The 17,336-nt window shown below is 36.2% G+C and overlaps 3 protein-coding genes and 1 long non-coding RNA gene across 7 annotated transcripts; 2 read left to right on the top strand and 2 right to left on the bottom strand.

The window, feature by feature from the left end:
- Positions 1 to 146: 146 nt before the first annotated feature.
- On the bottom strand, positions 147 to 3,062 carry LOC140964025 (N-glycosylase/DNA lyase OGG1-like). The gene is given in 4 exon segments (XM_073423509.1): positions 147 to 605; positions 1,073 to 1,283; positions 2,338 to 2,906; positions 2,908 to 3,062. Coding segments are annotated over 4 exon segments (1,110 nt in total). The 5' UTR covers positions 3,034 to 3,062; the 3' UTR covers positions 147 to 401.
- Positions 527 to 1,035, top strand: LOC140964026 (uncharacterized). Its single transcript, XR_012172806.1, has 2 exons — positions 527 to 654; positions 703 to 1,035. It is a non-coding gene; the product is annotated as an uncharacterized lncRNA (long non-coding RNA).
- Positions 3,063 to 4,710: 1,648 nt separating the features above from the next.
- Positions 4,711 to 10,710, top strand: LOC140964317 (SWI/SNF complex subunit SWI3C-like). The gene is made up of 8 exons (XM_073423985.1): positions 4,711 to 4,922; positions 5,409 to 5,987; positions 6,600 to 7,135; positions 7,419 to 7,770; positions 7,850 to 7,923; positions 8,568 to 8,700; positions 8,772 to 8,935; positions 9,928 to 10,710. Exons 1-8 carry the CDS (start codon positions 4,904 to 4,906, stop codon positions 10,375 to 10,377), a joined length of 2,307 nt encoding a protein of 768 aa, XP_073280086.1. The 5' UTR covers positions 4,711 to 4,903; the 3' UTR covers positions 10,378 to 10,710.
- A 2,716-nt stretch (positions 10,711 to 13,426) lies between these two features.
- LOC140965220 (3-deoxy-manno-octulosonate cytidylyltransferase, mitochondrial-like) lies at positions 13,427 to 17,081 on the bottom strand. Of its 4 annotated transcripts, none has more exons than XM_073425350.1 (11): positions 16,907 to 17,081; positions 16,402 to 16,460; positions 16,075 to 16,265; positions 15,389 to 15,615; positions 15,266 to 15,311; positions 15,067 to 15,153; positions 14,855 to 14,979; positions 14,202 to 14,341; positions 14,057 to 14,108; positions 13,848 to 13,958; positions 13,427 to 13,742 (listed from the first exon to the last, which is right to left on the bottom strand). In XM_073425350.1, the coding sequence occupies exons 3-11, from the start codon at positions 16,133 to 16,135 to the stop codon at positions 13,650 to 13,652; spliced, it is 942 nt and encodes a 313-aa protein (XP_073281451.1). In that variant the 5' UTR covers positions 16,136 to 16,265; positions 16,402 to 16,460; positions 16,907 to 17,081; the 3' UTR covers positions 13,427 to 13,649. The 4 variants fall into 4 exon arrangements, with proteins under 4 accessions (XP_073281451.1, XP_073281450.1, XP_073281453.1 ...); XM_073425349.1 differs by having other exon boundaries at positions 16,402 to 16,463; positions 16,907 to 17,068; XM_073425352.1 differs by lacking the exons at positions 16,075 to 16,265; positions 16,402 to 16,460 and having other exon boundaries at positions 15,389 to 15,614; positions 16,907 to 17,057.
- Positions 17,082 to 17,336: the final 255 nt, after the last annotated feature.

Below are 17,336 nucleotides of genomic sequence, written 5' to 3'. Positions count from 1 at the left end.
AACTTTTAAATTTCTTCAAATATTTTATCTAAGGTTATGGCAACTGAAATAAAAGCTTATACTTCTCCATAATTAAGGTTATTTTTGATGGAATGAGAATTTATTTGTCTTGCAGAATCTAAAGATGGAAAAATAGAGGTCACGAGTTCGAGAGAAATGCGACCAAACAACATTGTCATAACACGTTTTTTTATCCAAAATAATGCCTCAGATCAACAACCAAGGCCACAACATGTGTGTTACGTTTTTTTATATTTTCGTAAGTTCAAGTAAACATTTTAATAGTGTAGAAATAAGAAATTGAATGATGAATGTTATAATGAATTGTAATTAATATGCGACTTTCCTATTCCTCGTACTCATCCGGATTTTTCATTAATAGCACGGTCTTCTCTTGAAATTTAGCTTATCTTTGTTCCCCCTAATTTGCTGGAGCTTGATGGCAACATCGCTTTCTGAGAAGGAAGTTCAGCAATGAAGAGTAGAGTTTGAGCCCAACCTGCATATTTCCCATATTTGCTCACAAAAGCATCAGAGACGCGACTGCAGATTTTTGGTGTCAAACGGGTGCCAGCCAGTTCAGGAACGAGATACCTGGTAGCGATCTTCTCAACAAGAAGATAATATATTTAGGATTAGCAACCACGGATTGAAGTAAGCACAATCTGTTTTGCTAAACTGGTCTTTATACCATGGAAAGAGAAGATTGAAATGTCATTTAATTTAAACTTGAAAAGAGCACCAAGCGATGCTTGTGACAGTTCTGAAAAAATCATTTATGATTTCCCCTTTCTTGATACTTTAAAAAGTGTAAAGAAAGATTGTGGTTGTAGGAATCACAATTTTAACAAAATTCACTGTCTTCTATCTATAGAACGATAACTTTAGCTACAGTGTCATAATAATTTCTAATCAGGGATAGAGGCAAAAGATAATGTGACTGAGCTTGGTGAGCAAAACAAAAATTTGCAGACGTAGATGCACAAGAAAAAAATTCAGGTAACCATTATTTTTCGAATGGGCTCAAACTAGCCTCCTGAATTATAAAGAAAAGGCTTCTTAAATTACTCACCTTCCACACATGAATATCGATGGGAATGGCATGATGTTGATCTAAAGAAAAGAGAGCAATGCATGCTGCGACTTTCGGCCCAACCCCAGGTAAGCTAGAGAGACCGTCAATTGCGCCTTGAAGATCCAATTTACGAAGCGAATCAAGCCATTCCACTCCTCCACCAGGTTTTGATTGCAAAGCTGCCACAGTGCCAACGATATATTTCGCCCTGCTCATTTTCAAGACAGAATATAGAAAATTCATTAAATCAGATATATCCCACGATCTATTAACACAACGTTTGTTGTACAAGTGACAGCAATATCAAAACTCATTCTGCATCAATGAGAAAATTTCTGAACCAATAAAACGACGAATGGTCATGTTCCAAATGCAACTATTTACTCTTCTCACCAGGCAGCAGGATAGGTTTGAAATGAATCACTTAAAGACAAATACTGCATATTAGTCTGAAGTTCAGTCACAAGCTCAAAGTATTGGTGTGGGAGAGGGAGTAGAATGTCTAGTACATCTTTTATTACAAACATGTAATCAAACCTCTGTACTTCAACAGCAGGAATCAACTACATTTAAGACAGAAACTTGATGCGTTTTAGAATGAAAAATGGATCCTTGCATGAAGACATCAGCTTAATTAAGTCACATGCATTATCAATCCTCACAAAATTTCATAGAGCATATAGAAGCAGATGTATTCTGAACATATTTCAAAAGCATTCATTCAAATCAAATAGAAGGATACATAAGAAATCTGCAACACAAGAAAATTTTCAAGGGTCGTGTCATAGGATTTCGTCCCCTCAGAATCTTTTTCTGTGTTACCATGATCAACAAGGCGACTAATATGAACTTTTTCCATGACCCGATACAAAATCATGACCAAGCAAAGTTAAACAATATACAGTCCAATTGAAAATGTCCCCGCATGTTCCTTACGGCTTTGAGTGGCAAACATATCGGAAGTTAATAACGCCATTAAGTACCAGAAACCAGAAGATATCAAAGCACATTTCTTTGATTGTTCAGTAAGAGAACTCAACATATGCTAGGCCCCATTAAGTAGACATTCACAATAATATAGCCTCAAGAAGACCTTCTAGGCAGGGCAAAGCAAATTTCAAGTAGAAACAAACCAAAGCCAAATAAGTTTTGCTTCCAACTCGACATCAATGCTTGTGATCGTATCATACATAAAAATCAAACATAACGAAACCAATCAACCAAATGCTTATCCATACACAAACGCATAGAATAAGCTCAACCTGTATCCAAAACCAGCCTCTCTAAGCTCAGTTTCAGACACCAAAACCAAGCTGTCCAGCTTCGGAAATTCGAAAAAATCTAACCCTTCAACACATCCCAGAAACTTCCCCTTCCTTGAGATAAAATCAACCATTTTAGTAATCCTCTTAATATTATTATTCGAAGAGCAAATAAATTGAATCAAACACTCCAAAAGGTCCTGCCTCAGAACCCTAGCACCCTCCAAACACCCCGCCAGCTGCGCAAACCTCTCATCACAGCTCTTAAATCCCTTCCACAACTCCCTCAACGAAATACCCATGTTCAGAAAATCAAAAAGATAGATTCTTGCCTTATCTTCGTCCTCCGTGAAATGGAGAAAGTACCCCACATCATCATCCTCGAGTTGTTTGAGGGAGATGATGTGTGGCCCGACGGCCCCAGTGTACTGCAGCGGGCCCGTTTGTTTCCACCGGAATGTTTGCCCCGTCGGGAATGTAAGAGGCAAATAGAGCTCCGACTTATTTATCTTGAGAGGCGTCCACGCTATAGGCTTGGTGGAGGTGGGTAGTGGTTGGGGACTTTGCCTCGATGTTTCGGGCTTTCTAAGAAATTGGTCTGAGCTGTTTGGTAAGGGATAGAGGCTGTCGTGTAGGCGGAGGCGTCGACGGCAAAGGAGAGGTGGGCGGAGCAGACGGGGCTTTTGGCCCTTTCATGGCGGATCATGCGTCGTTCTTAATGCCTGCATAAGGTGAAGGCCACCATAAAATATATTTTTTTCTTATATTATCTTAAATTAAATTATTATTATTTTTTATAAATTCTTAATGTTATTTTATATTATACTATGATATTCTCAAAAAAAAAATTAAATAAATAAAAAAGTGCATTCCTGGATAATGTCTTGATTTACAACATTAATGATCCAAGGTGAAATCTTTCCATTAAACTATTCTACATTTGCGCATAACACAAAAGCTTCACATGCCAGCTTATGAGCCACACTGTTGGTCCACCATTCTCATATGCTGTAGAAATGAAAGAAACCGATTCCAACAAAGTTTGAATATCCATAGAGAGAACACCATTTGGGCTCAAGTCCTAGGTATAAACATTGACAACTTCAATAGTTTGTAACAAATATGAGAAAACGCAGATATCAGTCAAGTTTAAAGTAAAAACTCCATGTTATGTCTGATGGTAGATAACTCAATGCTTTTCACCGATTCGATGTGTCTAATAACAAAAGCCGATGCACGTGTTTCTAGTATCATCATAACTTGCATCAAAATCGGAGATCATGATTTTTTTCAAAATACTTTTATTCACAATCAACTATCAATATATTTTACTAAATAAGTGACTTAATCTAAAAAAATATTATATATAAATAATTGTTTTAATAATAATATTTTTTATAAACGTCTAAAATTCTTAAATTTAATATCATTTCTAAACTTTTCANCCGGTTCGGTTTCTGTTTTAATTTGAAAAATTCGGTTAAACCGAATTAACCGAATTAGTATATATATTAATTTAAGTTGTATGTGGACATTAAAAATACATTAGAAGGAAACCCAACTTTTCATATATTAGAAAAGAAGCTCATTCATCCAATGATTTTATCTTCAATATTTTTATTTATTATTGGTATTTTTTGTTCAATGTTCCTTGTTATTTATAAGATCTCCATTTTTTTTTTTGTTAAAATTCGTATTTTTTAAAAAATATCGGTTATTTCGGTCGGTAACCGAAATAACCGATTTAAAAATCGGTTCGGTTAATTCGGTTTCTATGAATATTTCGATCGGTTCGGTTATTTGAAAATAAAATCGGTTATAGGTCTATTCGGTTCGTTCGGTAACCGAATAGACCGATTGCACACCCCTAGTGAGAGCTATTATTTAGGGGAGAGGTTTATGTCATCTATTTGATTTGAATTTATTTATTACCGTATTTCCTATTTATGGCATAAATATAAACTAATTAATTAATTTTTTTAAAAAATAATTTATTTCTAAAAATATACTTGCATAAAGTATAATGGCATAAAAAATTTGATATACAAGCCGATTAATTTGATAAGAATTATCGTGAATTAGCCAAAATATATTTGAAATATATGGTTGAATCAGCGAGAAGTTTGTTACAATTTAATCTCGAATTCATCTCAAATTTGGATCTTAATGTCAGTTGAATTACAAAAGAAAACGACATATTTGATTTTTTTTAAAAAATATATGTAATTTTTATATGATGATTGTAGATCTTACAAACTATAGAGGCAGAAATGTAAATTCACCAAAGTTTAGGGGCCTTGGAAATTTCAGTTCAGTCCAAGAAATTGAGTTAATTGCAATCCAGCTGTAAAATTTCCCTAAGAAGCTGCAGTCCCCCAAAGTACACAGCATCCCCCCTCTTCCTCCTCTCTCTTTCACGCACCCACACACACACTTCACTCTCCAAAATCTCCATGCTCAACTCTCCACCTCATCAATCACACAGACCCCACCAAGAATTTTGCCCATCCCTTAAACCCTCGCGCCTTCCAAATACCTAAATTCCCTTTTTGATTTTCCCTCAGCAATGCCAGCTTCCACCTCAGGTGACTTCAAAATTTTTTCCTTTTATAGTTGTGTGTTTGTTTCTTTTTTTGTCGAATTAAACTCGGGATTAACGGATCTTTGTTGTTTTTGCTGTAATTTGTATGTGGGTTTGTGGAACTGAGCTAGACCTGTGCGTACGGTGGTTTGGTTTGATGTGTGAGAGTGTTTGCTTTGTTCCGCTTGTGTGTGGAATTTGCTGGGATTTCTTTAGTTTTTGTTTTTGTTGAAAGCCTGAGGGTGAGAGACCCTTTGTGAATTTGAAGCTAGGGTGTTTAGTTGTGTTGATCGATTGTGATCATTCGGACTTATTTGGGGAATTTGAGATTTACTGATTTTTTATGTGTAAACTTTTGTTAGCTTAGATGAAGAAATGTGAATTTGAAGTGAAAGGCTTTGATTTATACGGTTATGCTTGTTTTCAGAGTTGTATGTGACATTAAATTGTGGAAGGCTAAATTTCGGTTTGATTCTTTGTGGTTGTTAAGAGGGAAGATCGAGGTGGAGGAAGAGGAAAAGAGAACACCCAGCTGCACGAAAATCTAAGCTAAAGGAACCCGAGAAGGATGAAGCATTTGAGGACAATGAGGACGATGAAGACCCCGATCTGGACCCACCTCAAAACCACCTTGAAACTGAAGATGATCCTCACAATCAGAACTCAGATAGGGTTACCCAGATGTCACGAGAAAGAGAGAGTGAAAATTTGATGGAAGGTGGATTGAAAATTTGTGATTTCCCAGTTGCGATCAAGAGATTGGTTAATAGACCACATTCATCAGTTTTCGGAATTGTGGAAGCAGAGAGGGCTGCAAGGAATGGCGATAGCAGGGATCAGGGGCACAGTGGTGTGGCTATGTTGGAGAATGTATCATATGGGCAGCTGCTGGCGCTGTCTGCCGTACCCCGTGATAGTTCAGCTTTATCAGGGGCTTCATTCGAGGATACTGCAAGTGGGAGTGGTGTTGGATCTTACGTGGTCCAGCCACCTAAGGTAATTCCTGCTCGTGGGGTTACTAAAAGGCTTGGGAGTGCATGTCGTGTACATGTTGTTCCTGCGCATGCAGGTAAATAATTTATCTTCTCTAATGGTCTTGTATCTCATTTTTTGGAATTTCAGTTTTGCATAATTCATTTCTTGGAACAAAGTGAATGTACGCTACTTCATGGGTTTGGATAATTAAATAAAGATGTTCGCTCAAACAGCTCTATAAAAACAGGAAATTAGGGTAATTTTTAGTACATTCTGAAGTACATAGTGGATACATTTCAAGAAAATAAATGAATTAATTCTGGTCTTATATTTGAGATATCATGATTTTACCCCATTAATAGCCAATTCTAGAGTGATTGGTTCGTTCTTCTTCATCCTTTAAGTTAGGTTATTTTGTAATATCTAATTTTAGTTGCAAACTGCAAGCTTTATAATATCTCCAAAATTTGCGGATTATGAACTTGTTTTGGAATGATAATAGTGGATAAACCCATACCTACGTGGTTTCCTGTCTCTTGCTTTCACTCATTTTTTGATGGATTTCTCACTTTAGATCATTTTTTTGCCTTTCATTTCTTCATGTTGACCCTTGAGGCCATTTAATTACAATTTTTCAAAACTGGGTTTCCTGAAATTGGATTGCAGATGTAGTGAAATCTTTTGTTTTGATTCTTCTTACAAGCAGATTGGTTTTCCCCAAATTCAGTACATCGATTGGAGCGACAAGTGGTGCCACTTTTTTTCTCTGGTAGGTCAGCAGAACATACTCCAGAGAGGTACATGGAGGGTCGCAACTTTATAGTAGCCAAGTATATGGAGAACCCGGAAAAGCACCTATCTGTTGCTGATTGTCAGGGACTAGCAACTGGATTTGATACTGACGATATGAATCGAATTTTTCGGTTTCTTGTTCATTGGGGGATAATCAACTATTGTGCAACACCTCTTAAGCATGAGGCTCCAAAGGATGAGACATACTTATGTGAGGAATCAAATGGTGAACTTCGTGTGCCTTCGGATGCTTTGAATTCTATCGATAGTCTGATCCAATTTGACAAGCCCAGGTGTAGGCTCAAGGCAACTGATGTCTATCCAGAACTTGCACATCAGTGTGATGAGGAAGCTGACTTGGAAAGTTCCGTCCGAGAGCAATTGTCCGAGCATCAATGCAACTACTGTTCTCGTTCTATTTCTACTGCGTACTATCAGTCACAGAAAGTGGTAAACAACATATATTTGCTTCTTTAGCCTCGTTCCTAATTTTTTTTGTTTGTCTTTTATTGTTTTCGCTAATATGTTGTGTAAATACATTGTGACATTGAATAAGTTTTGGCAGTTTGGAACTTTCTTGTGTTACTTTATGTTGTAGCTTCTTGCCAATCCATGAATTATAATACTTGCCGCCTCCTGTTGCATCGATCAAACATTCTATAGGCATGTCTGAAAGATTGATGGTTTATATTAATGCTATTTGGTTTTTGTAGTTAACTATTATTCTCGACAGGCTGATGTGCTGTTGTGTGTGGATTGCTATCTTGAGGGACGATTTGTTACTGGTCACTCCAGCCTGGATTTTATGAAAATCAGTTTCATGAAATATTTCAGGGATGTGGATGGGGATAGCTGGAGTGACCAGGAAACATTACTGCTGCTCGAGGGAATGCAGCTGTACGAAGAAAACTGGAGTAAAATCGCGGATCATGTTGGTTCAAAGTCAAAAGATCAGTGCCTCCTTCATTTCGTGCGACTTCCTCTAGATTCCGCTCCTCTTGACAATATCGATCTCCCAACAACTTCTGGTTCATCAAATATGTGCAATGGTGATGATATTGGAAAATCAGTACCAAATTCCAATGGTGTGTTGTGTTATTCAAATGGTTTTCTTTATGAATTTTGAGGAGGTTTGATATGTCATTCATTTCATTTGTGGTATAGGATTCGACTCGCGAATGTGTGATTCTGAAAGCAAATTCCTGTTTACAAATTCTGGGAATCCAGTGATGAACTTGGTTGGTTTTTAACTTATACTTGTGTGATTTCGGTGTAGCTATCCTGTTTGTGTCTTCTGTCTCTCCTCATTTCTTCTATTTTTCCATATATGATTTTTTTTCAATCCCGCCCGGCAAATGTACTTCACGTCTTTCTATTCTGTTTGCCAACTTTATTTATAGTCCTGCTACAATATGAACATGGAATGATTTGGTCAGGAAGAAATTTAAATATATCAAATAATTATGGAAGCTATTAAAATAAATAAAATGAAATGTAAAAGAAAACGATTTGTTATTTAGATAAATTCAAAATTTTTAACATACATCTCTTATTTAAAATAGAATTGAAGTTACAGAGAATGTGGGTTATTTTGGGAAAAGCAAAAAATGTTAGACCAAAGAGACCACTCGAGTCCTGCTTTATAAATGGATGTGGACTGTGTCCTCCTACTTGTTTCCTTTTGTTTATAAATTGTAATATCTTTTTCTGTTTCTTTCCTAAGATGTAGACATTCTGTGAAATGCCTCAAATGTTTCAATTCTTTCTGCCCTTGTTTCTGCTCATTTTAAGTTCCATTTCTATTTTTCGGGTATCAACTCTCTCACTCCATGTTCTTGTGGTATTTTCACTTCCCACATGATGTATCAATTGATGGTCTTAGGTTGCCTTCCTGGCCTCTACACTGGGGCCAAGAGTAGCTGCTGCATGTGCTCATGCGTCCTTGCTTGAATTATCCAAGGATGGAAGCAAGGATGGGAGCCCTCATGAAGAAATGACGAATAGCAGTAAGAAAGGTATGTTGTTGCTTTTGTTTGGCTTTATTCTGATTTCCTTGTATGATATTTCTGAACGACATTCCCTGAAGGTCCTTGGAGCGAACATGATGCTGAAGCTGTTCCGTTATCTGCTGAAAGGGTGAGAACTGCTGCAAAATACGGTCTTACTGCTGCCGCTTTAAAGGCCAAACTTTTCGCTGATCACGAAGAGCGTGAAATCCAAAGGTTATCCGCTAATATTATAAACCATCAGGTACTAGCCTGGTTCACTTTTGGACGGACTGAACTGTAGATAGTGTCTTCTCCCTTGAACTTGTGGTAATGATTCATGGATGCTAGTACTTATGAAAACCTGAACATTTCATGTTATCTGGGAACTGAAGATGCTTTTATTGCTTTATGATGATGTTATTCTACAGATAGAAGCTGCAATTTTTCTATTGAAAATCTTGCAAAAATTATAATAAATTTTGATTGTAGCTGAAACATTTTTCAGTTGTATCTTCTCTCTGTCTTTTAGTACTCCTAAGTCCTAAACAACACCAATCTCGACAAATCTACTGAAACTAGTGTTTACTCTATTGCAGAAATTTCAAACCTATAACACAAAATCGTATCATCTAATATCGGCTAATCGCTATGCCATGCCCATCTATTTCTCACATAAAGCCACTCTTTCCTTCCTTTATTGATTATTATCTTTGACACAATTCACTAGCAACTAAATAGCTTAAATATCTTAAATGATTTTATTGATGTCTTCCGTTCACCGTTAATTTGAGGAAAATAAACAGGTTAGGATCCCAAAACTTTGTGTGCTATTCTGTTGCCTAGTCCAAAATTGGTCCGTTCTTGTGAAATTCCCCACTGAATTATTATTATGTCTTCATTCTTCACAGTTCTCTATCTTTTCTCTTTCTTTGTTTTGTCTTTTTAGAAAAATAATCAAGGATTTGAGTGGTTTGGGATACGTCATTGCCATACAGCTTTTATGTCCCATATGTTCTTTGTAGCATTGAAATATAGAATTAAGTAGATGAATTGGTGGATAGAGAAGTACGATACACTGAAGCCAGGGTCTCATATACTTGTGTTCCTATCCATATTTTCTTGTATCGAGAAGGTAGTTAAGCTGCTGATGCTTCACAATGATGGTGATATTTTGTGTTCACTGGTGTTAAAGTGTATTTTTAAACGTTAGCACTTGATATTGCAATTGAAAATTTGACGAATTTGTGCTCTCAGTTGAAGAGATTAGAGCTGAAACTGAAGCAGTTTGCAGAGGTAGAGACCATGCTCATGAGGGAATGTGAACAGATGGAACGGGCAAGGCAGAGGATATCAGCAGAACGGGCCCTCATGATGTCGGCTCAGTTCGGATCTGGTGTACCATCTCGACCAACTGCTTTACCTGGTGTAGGTGCTACCAATTTGAACGACAATGCCACAGGAAATAACAGACAACCAGGATCACAGCAACCATTCATTTCTGGGTACAGCAATAACCAACCTATCCACCCTCGTATGCCACTCGGGGAACAAGGTGCATATGCGCTGGGACCAAGGCCGCCCCTTTCATCTTTACATCCATCTTCATCAAACTCTAGTGCATTTAACCCTTCATCGGGTTCTCCATCTTCTCTTGGTCACCCAATGCTAAGACCTGTCTCTGGGACTAAATCTGGTTTAGGTTAACATGGGAGTGATTCTGTTAGTTGCAGTTGCAGTTCCTCGGATCAGGCATGAAAAGTGACGACATGAAAGTAATCGTATGATTATGTTCTAATATTTCGTTTTACTCACACGAATCTTGGAGATGGCCGGGGGTTTTCGTCTCAAAACATTGGATCGATTGCTCGGTCTGACCGAGGCAAGCTTTATTTGATATTGTTGAGCTAATTTTATCCCATTTCTAAATCAGACAGGAAAACAGGATGGTTTTTGAAATGTTGTACTAGTTTAACTCTGTATAGTGATGAAAGAGCAGGATTTCGGGCATTTGATGGATTTTTAGCAAGATTTTAGGCTTAATTTATCTAATGAGTACATTAGTTCGAGAGGACTGCTCAATTTCAAAAGAAATGTCTTCTACACTAGATGAAATAAGTCTTTTGATTTTACCAGCAAAATGCATGTGTATTGTCCATTAAAATTGTATAAATTAAATACATTAGTTAGGATAAAAATACAATTAATACCAGTTAAATATGAAGCAAACTTGAAATTTGGAGTTAGAAATATCACTTTAATTTTAAATATTTACATTTTATTGCTTTCATTTAAAGTCATATTTTTTAAAAGTTGAATTGAATAGTTATAGTCTTATTTAATTGCTTGTTCTCTTCTAATCCCCAAATATTAATGTAGTTAATTTAAGATAAAGGTGGCAAATCTAAAATTTTACTCAATCTAAAATTTTATTTTTACTTGTATCTATATGAGGTAACACTAAACATGAAAAAAAAATATATATTGCGATCATTATCAAGTTTCTATAAATTGATTTAATTCTCAGAATTAATATAGATAATAAAATAATTTTTATGGTAAAGAAATGAAGTAACATGTAATTACGTAAGACTATTAAACTCTAGAAATGAAGTAACATGTAATTACGTAAGACTATTAAACTCTCAAATGTCGTATCTATTATTTAACTCATTCATTAAAAACTATTAAATTATTGTTATTTTTATTATTTATTTACTTGGACTTTTTGCCAATTTTTAAATTTGTTGACATTTTATTATTCACCAATTTATAAATATATGAGATTTTTGAATATTTAATAGCCTAACAATAATTTAAGCTTGTAGCTATTTTTATCTAAGAAAGTGCCTATTGTTTGTGTAAATGAAGTGTAACTATTAAACTTCTTCACTCTTTTTCCAATTTGCGCCTGCCTAAGCTATTGTATGGATTTCAAACAATCTCAATGATTTTTTTTAAATCTGGTAAATATAAATTTCATTATCAAAATAATTCAAGCATATACTCCACACTATACAATTCAAATTAAAAGATTACTCATTAGTATGTAATGGATCGGTTTTGACACCAGCAAGGGTGTTTCAAAAGCAATACACTCAATGAGCTGCAATAGCTTGTGTTCTAAGAATATAAACACCGATGAATTAAATTGAGTTTGGTTTTAAACCAAAATACTTGAAATAATAATTCGTTGAGAAAACTGAACCGTTTAAACGCTTTTAGCTTGTGTAAACTGAATAACTGAAATAAGGGGATCACTTCGAGCTTGTATCAGTTCAGCTATGGGAGGAACTGAACTGATATCAGCTGAACTAATCAAATCAGTTTTAAAACAATAGTTAAACAGTTAAGAACACAAGATATGTTTATGGATGTTCGAAGACTTCAACTGCTCCTATGTCACCCCTTCTTCCACCTTGGGAAGGATCAACTAGAAGACTTTGATTTATACAACTCTTTGTACAAACCCATCAGCTTAGAACTTACACTACTGCCTAATTGAACTCCTAGCACTCAAGATTTTTGGCAGCACATTACAATCAGCATATTATTTAATGTCTCATATGCAAATACTACATACACAAGTTTAATGTCTTTGTACAAGACTCACTCAGCTATTCAATAAGCTCAATTTTTTGTGTATATGTGAGTGATTGTGTGTGCGTGTGTGAGAACTGATCTATGAGTAGAACAAGAAAGTGTTCTCACACACTGAGAGAATTGTGCTTCTAATCTAAGTTGATAACATTATGAAGTGTTCTCTCAAAACTAGGCTAGTTGCTTCTTGCAAGCTGATATGAGTTGAGCATCTCTTTTGTTTTTTCACATTTCTTTGTTGATGGTTTTGATCTTGTATATATAGAGGCAATGTAACCGTACATCAAGACTCGTCAAATATGTTCGTTGCAGTTTAAATCCGCTCCTCGAAATTTGTGTCTTGTACTTTCTGACAGCCATTCTGGAACGTCTTGACTTTAAGCTCTGCTGCAAAAAACAGTCATTATTGTTCTTTGATCGGAAAATTTCTTTTATACCCTTTTTGCAAAGCTGGATTCCACTTAAATAAGCTTGTCTTGTTCTGCTTGGCTCCTGACTGAAGCTGTGAACTGATCAGCTAAACTGGCATGGTCAAATCAGTTGGCTCGTCAGTTGAACTGGTCAGCTGAACTCTTCATCAGTTGAATTCTTTATCAGCTGACCGGGCTTCTGAAGGTCTTCGATATTCAGTTGAACTGGTTCAGTTTGGACAATCAGTTGGCACTTTCAGTTTGCGTCTCGATAGCTTCAATTTTGGCTCGATAACTGATCAATTCGAAGCCTGATCAGTTTTAACTTTCTGCACGCTTAGGTAAATTCGTTAAAAACAAAACACAAAATGAAACGTTTCAACAGTATGGCTTGACATGAAAAACATCTATGGTTCAAAATAAATATATGTTTTCTAAATTCATTATAAATTTATTTATTTTTTAAATAATATTTTTTATATAAAAAAGTGTAGTGAACGACGTGAAAAAATTATATAAAATATTATTCAAAAAAATAGAAAATACAAAAGAAGAATATTCATTTTAATTGAGTTTTTTCAATCCATAAAAAAATAGTTAAATCGCTTGGTATTTTTCTTTCATATTCTTTTCGATTTAAATCTATATTTCCAAAAAATTGTTGTGCCATAGAAATGGAATTCCATATCATGATATCAACAAAGAGCAAGTGCCCACAATCTCAATGTTTTTACTTGGACCTAACGTGAATATAAAGTTTCTATCGATACGTCTAGTGCCATAAAATGACACGGATAAGATATGCCCAGTGAGTATATATTTTATGGTTTTATTAATTTAAACATTTTTTAGCCAAAAAAATAAAAAGAGAGAAGCCAAGCCACTCAGTTGAAAAGCATACAAAAATGAGGCCATGAAGGCTACAGGTGTAACCATAAGGACACGTTTGATTTGTACGCGATTATGCAGCTAAGGCAGGTTTCTTTCTCGCATGTAATGCTCTATTTTCTCCACATCTTCCGGGACATCAACACCGTGAGATTCGTGGTCGACTTTTATCACCTGTGCATCAAGAAAAAGTGACATGACTATGCACCTAGTAAATAGATTTACCTGTTGTAAATTAAGAATCTAGAAGGGTGACAGGGGTAAAAAGTCGTATGGCACCTTCATTTTGTATCCATTTTCAAGGACCTTCAGCTGCTCAAGATCTTCTTCCAGTTGAAGTGGAGTTGGAGGCAGCTCGGGATATATCTTGAGAAATTTTGCATCAAAGCTCTGAACAAATATCAACACCATAGCATCTTATAATCTGTTTTGTATCGAATACATGAAGACATCGATATATATGCAGCATAATGATACAATTTTGATACCTGAATCCCCAGATGAAGCAAATATGGAAATCGAGGGTTAACTTTTCCAGACCTGCAATAAATTAGGTAAATCACAATCCACTTTTCCCATGTCACCTGTGAGATATAATAATGCATAGAGGATGAGAGTCCTAGAAGAACCAACTTGTTAAATGGTACAAGTCCTCGTGAGAAATATATTGCATAGCCGCAATTATCTACAACACATTTGACACGATTTGGATCAAATGCATCTTCAGGTTTCAAAGAAGTAACTGCAGTGCTGAAGACCGCATCTGGGGCAGCCTACATGGACCACAACTTATGAATGACCGGCAAAGTCCCATGAAAACGGGTCAAATACTAATTTTTCATAGATCCCAACACTTTTTTAACTTAAAAATGTAATCTTCAAAAGTTTCAAAGCTAAGAGTTAAAGATAGGATGAGAGTGAAAATATTCGTAGTGTGGAAACAATCATTGGCCACATGCCCTGAAAATATTAGCTTGGTACCATGGTACACAGTACATAAACATCTAACTTCGGAAGATATCTAACCAATGAATTCATTCTAAAACATTTGAAGTCAACAATTTCACTTGAAAATTTTAAATCAAACCCCACCCATTTGTAGCTCATCTACATAACACCAAACTCCATAATGCTTCGGTAACTCCTTTGAAATTCGATCTCGTGGGGGTAGTAAATATTTTCGTATAAAGAGATTCAACTCCGAACATGAAAAGGAACACAGTGTTCTTTGCAGTTTGAACATCTCATTATAAAAGAGAGATTGCTAGTGAAGTTTGCATTATTACCTGCAGGGCCTTGACGATGCCATCTATTATTTCAGGATCTATGAGTGGTTCGTCTCCTTGAATATTGACAACAACGTCATACTTCTTTCCAATCTTTTGGAGCGCTTCATTACAACGTTCAGTGCCTATGCATTTCCAATTGTAACTTGATAAATCAAATCTATAACCAAAGCTAGTGTTCTCGAGAGAGCAGAAAATACAAAATCTTGTACCATTTCGACATGATTCAGAGGTCATTACCACATCAGCACCAAATCCTCTACAACATTCAGCAATATTATCATCATCTGTCGCCACAACTGGTCAATTGACGAACCCCCAAGTCACCCATAATACAATCCAAATACTTGACTGAATTAAAATTCTTATCTTTAAACAGGTTGATATAGAGCTAAATCGATCAATTCTTACCTACATGATCCAATTTTGTTGCCAATTTTGCTCTTTCCCATGTTCTCTGGAAAAAGGCAATAATTACAGATCAATTGATCCACAATGAGCAACCAAAATTAAATTGCACAGTCCAAAAGGCACCTGAATCATGGGCTTGCCAAGGATTTGAACGAGGGGCTTGCCTTGGAAGCGAGTGGAAGCATATCGAGCAGGTATAATCCCGATGACCCGGCTCCGGAACCTTATTAGTTGGCGATGATATGCAAGGGCTCCAAGGCCTACTGCAACCGCTGCACCCGCAGCCAGGCAGTGAATAACCCAAGACTTAGTTGAGCTAGAAGTTGGTGATGAATCGGAGATCAGCATCCTAAACGTTGTAAGATATTAAGAGATGAAAGAGGGACATATAGCTTAGAGTTATGCCATGTGATCAAATATAGCATAGTTTTGCCCATAGAAAATACTAAAGAAAAAACTTTCAATGCTTAACCGCCAATTATTATTAGGAGAAAATACAAAAGAGTAATCTTTGATAAGCATAGAACTGTATCCATTGTCATTACTGGTGAGGGTAATATACAAAATAAGAATTGACAAGGAAGACTCAACAAAGCAACATTGAAGTTACAAATAATTTAATAATTAACATAATAAATTTAATAATTAACATAATATTGTAGAAAACATGGCATTTAGTGTATCAACTATGCATGAAGTTGTCAAGTTTATTACAGCGATTGTTGCAGCGTGTTAAATGAAAAGAAGCAAATATGAAAGAGGTTGCTTTAATGAGAGCACGCTCATAATATTACAGTTTTACACAAATCCTTCTATGCAGGTAGGTAGTGTTGGCTCTGGAACTGCACCAAAGACAGCATCTTTCTTCATGCCATTCTTGAAGAATAAGACAGTCGGAATGCTTCGGATTCCATATTTGGTTGGGATTGAAGGGCTGCTGTCTGTTTTAACTTGTAGAATTAGAGTTTCCCACTTCCCAGTATAGTCATTGGTCAGTTCTCTAAAAATTCAACCAACAGAGTGAGATCAGACTGAACACAAGGACAGAAGAAACGGACAATATAAGTGATAGAGGGGACGAGGCACGGAATGGTGATATTGATAAGATATATCAAAATCAAGCGTATGTTACTCACCCAAGCACTATTCTCACTAAGCACAACCGCTAGGAGTGATAACGCATCACTCGCAGCTCCTGCTGAGAAAAAGTTACTGAAATTACTGAATGATCCGGGTTAATAGCAATAACCAAATGGGATTGTATAGTGGATCCGCAGCATTCAAACAAACAAACCAGTTTTTTTATTGTCGATATTTCATTTCCATGCTCCTACAGCTACAAGTATCATACTTCAAAACCTTCAAACTAAATCAGTCCGGCATTCTAATTCCGTAGCTCTCGTCTGACAAAAATGACATAAAAAAATTTAAACTACCGCATATCAATTTTGCTAACATAATTGAAATAAACATATTCTCCCTTTTACACCATCAAAAATAACAATCAATTGAACTTTATCACACACTACTAAGATTCAGTAGTACTAAATCAACCGATGCACACCAGAAGAAAAACGTCATCCATACCATAATAACAGCAAAACGCATCACATACGCGAGGAAAAGAACCAGAATTCTAACCTAAAAAAGCCGTCTCACAGAGGACTCAACCACCACCGAAGAGCGTGCAGACCGGATCTTAAGACCTCTGAATCCAGAGAATAGGAACACAGAGCGGTAAAATGCGGCGGATCCGGCAACCGAAGCCAACGAAGCTGAATGTAGTGCTGAGGCGCGTGGGACAGCTAGATTTCCAGCAAAGCAGCAGCGAAGAGAAATCATGAATACGATGTCCACGCAGCTTAAGCAGCTATTGAGCTGGGCCTACTCGATTCTATTGGGCCCTTTTGCATATGTCCGTTTTAGCTATATGGCTGGGCCTACTCAATATTCTATTGGGCGTTTTGGATGAATAGTCTTACTTCTAAAACAAATTACGTGAACCCCGAATCATTGTTAGTTATAATTTCATCGGTTTTAGATGATATTAAACTATAAATTTAAACAATGG

This window comes from Primulina huaijiensis, chromosome 18, assembly GCF_012295235.1.
Source record: "Primulina huaijiensis isolate GDHJ02 chromosome 18, ASM1229523v2, whole genome shotgun sequence".
NCBI lineage: Eukaryota > Viridiplantae > Streptophyta > Magnoliopsida > Lamiales > Gesneriaceae > Primulina > Primulina huaijiensis.
The sequence above is the reverse complement of the archived record's forward strand: the minus strand, read 5'-3'. Positions and strand labels throughout refer to the sequence as shown.

What these genes read in the sequence shown, in the direction of transcription:
- LOC140965220 (XM_073425350.1), bottom strand. Translation starts at nt 16,135, where the DNA reads ATGAAGAAAGATGCTGTCTTTGGTGCAGTTCCAGAGCCAACACTACCT. An exon ending in CTCTGAATCATGTCGAAATG is followed by an intron (nt 14,980 to 15,066) that starts GTACAAGATTTT and finishes GGAAATGCATAG; the next exon opens with GCACTGAACGTTGTAATGAA. An exon ending in TGCTTCATCTGGGGATTCAG is followed by an intron (nt 13,959 to 14,056) that starts GTATCAAAATTG and finishes ATATTTGTTCAG; the next exon opens with AGCTTTGATGCAAAATTTCT.
- LOC140964317 (XM_073423985.1), top strand. An exon ending in TGTTGTTCCTGCGCATGCAG is followed by an intron (nt 5,988 to 6,599) that starts GTAAATAATTTA and finishes TCTTACAAGCAG; the next exon opens with ATTGGTTTTCCCCAAATTCA. An exon ending in GACGAATAGCAGTAAGAAAG is followed by an intron (nt 8,701 to 8,771) that starts GTATGTTGTTGC and finishes CATTCCCTGAAG; the next exon opens with GTCCTTGGAGCGAACATGAT.